This window comes from Sphaeroforma arctica (genome assembly GCF_001186125.1).
Source record: "Sphaeroforma arctica JP610 unplaced genomic scaffold supercont1.159, whole genome shotgun sequence".
Lineage (NCBI taxonomy): Eukaryota > Ichthyosporea > Ichthyophonida > Sphaeroforma > Sphaeroforma arctica.
Window position 1 is genome coordinate 36,896 of NW_014040399.1, and position 1,624 is coordinate 38,519.

Below are 1,624 nucleotides of genomic sequence, written 5' to 3' on the forward strand. Positions count from 1 at the left end.
ATATATATATATGAGTGTGTGTGTGTGAGAGAGAGGATGCACAATTGCGTACACGTGTGTCTGGTTTGGTTTTACGTACTTTGATTCCGATATCTCCCATGAGCGGTTTGTTTTGAAATGTATGTCTTTTACATATAGAAGACTTAATCAGATATATGCATACCTATACTCACGTATATATCCATACATACAATTCACGTCTCTAAACTGGGTGGCATATACACGCCAATACGTCAATATGATGCGGATTCGCCTGATACACATAGTTCATTCAATCAGCCATACGCTTTTTACCATTAGCAATAGAGAAACATGATTGCAAGCACAACCCAATAGCTGCAATATGATAGTTGCTCTCCGCTACTACCTACCCTGCGTCTGCACCACCTGCTTCATTATTATCTATATGCATATTATGGGAGCCTATCATTGGGAATATTCACCAGTGTATTCGACATAATCGATGTACACTCCTTGACATGCACACAACTTGAATACCACATACCACCAACCCACCCACAACAGGTCTATACATGTACTCCCCTGAACTCAATCTATACACTCCCCTGAACTCAAACTATACACTCCCCTTAACTCAATCTTTACACTCCCCTTAACTCAATCTATACACCCTTTAGCTCGATCTATACACACCCTTTAGATCGATCTATACACACCCTTTAGCTCGATCTATTCTACACACCCGTTAACTCAATATAAAATCACTCTGTGCCTCAATCTATACACCTTCCATCATCCCCACACAGGTGGTGCGAGACCAGTTCAAAGTCATGCACACAGGCATGCGCCAGCATTCGGTCATCTCCGACCACAACAGCCTGGTGATCACACTGCGCCGCATGATCACACCCGAATTTCGGCCCAACTTTTTTCATCTCATACGACTCACAGCCCAGTCCTTCGATGATGTTGGTAGCCTGTCACTCAACACATCCAACACACGCATGGGCGGCAAACACAGCGGCTTCACTGCGGCGGTGTTCTCCTTTGCCGAGGATGTCATGGCCGGCCGGGCGACGATAAATATCACGGAGTGTACAAAAATGGTGAACGATGGAGGTGAGTCTAGCTGCACATGTATAAGTGGATGTTCATCTCTCCAGACTTATCTACCTCGTCGCAGTGTTTGGGTGTCTGGAGCTGTGTCTATATATTGCTGTGCCTATATATATTGCTGTGTGTGTGGTGTGTGTTTTGTGACTGTCTGTGTCTGTGTCTGTGTCTGTGTCTGTGTCTGTGTCTGTGTCTGTGTCTGTATCTGTGTCTGTATCTGTATCTGTGTCTGTACCTGTGTGAGTTGTTTCTGTCTGTGTCTGTCTGTGTCTGTGTCTGTGTCTGTGTCTGTATCTGTATCTGTATCTGTATCTCTGTGTGTTCTCTCTGTCTGTGTCTGTGTCTGTGCGTGTGTGTGTGTGAGTCTGTTCTCGTTGAATGTTTGCCGTGCGTGCACATGGTAACCGTTTGTGACTAATTGAGGAGATAGTACTCAGATCGATCTGAGTCTAAGCAATTAGTAACTTTGTAGTATCGCCTGTGAGCGCCGCTGAATATGCTCGAGTAAGGGGGGCCACTGTACAGACGTATACCAGACCTCGGGCGTATC

The 1,624-nt window shown here is 45.2% G+C and overlaps 1 protein-coding gene across 1 annotated transcript in view; it reads left to right on the forward strand.

Moving 5' to 3' along the window:
- The window catches only part of SARC_03214 (hypothetical protein), a gene marked incomplete at its 5' end in the record, with an annotated part of 22,136 nt that overhangs the window by 16,680 nt on the left and 3,832 nt on the right, over nucleotides 1–1,624 (forward strand). Inside the window, one exon of the mRNA XM_014302998.1 lies at nucleotides 768–1,080. Coding sequence (XP_014158473.1) covers nucleotides 768–1,080 — 313 coding nt within the window. The remainder of the gene's footprint in view (nucleotides 1–767; nucleotides 1,081–1,624) is intronic.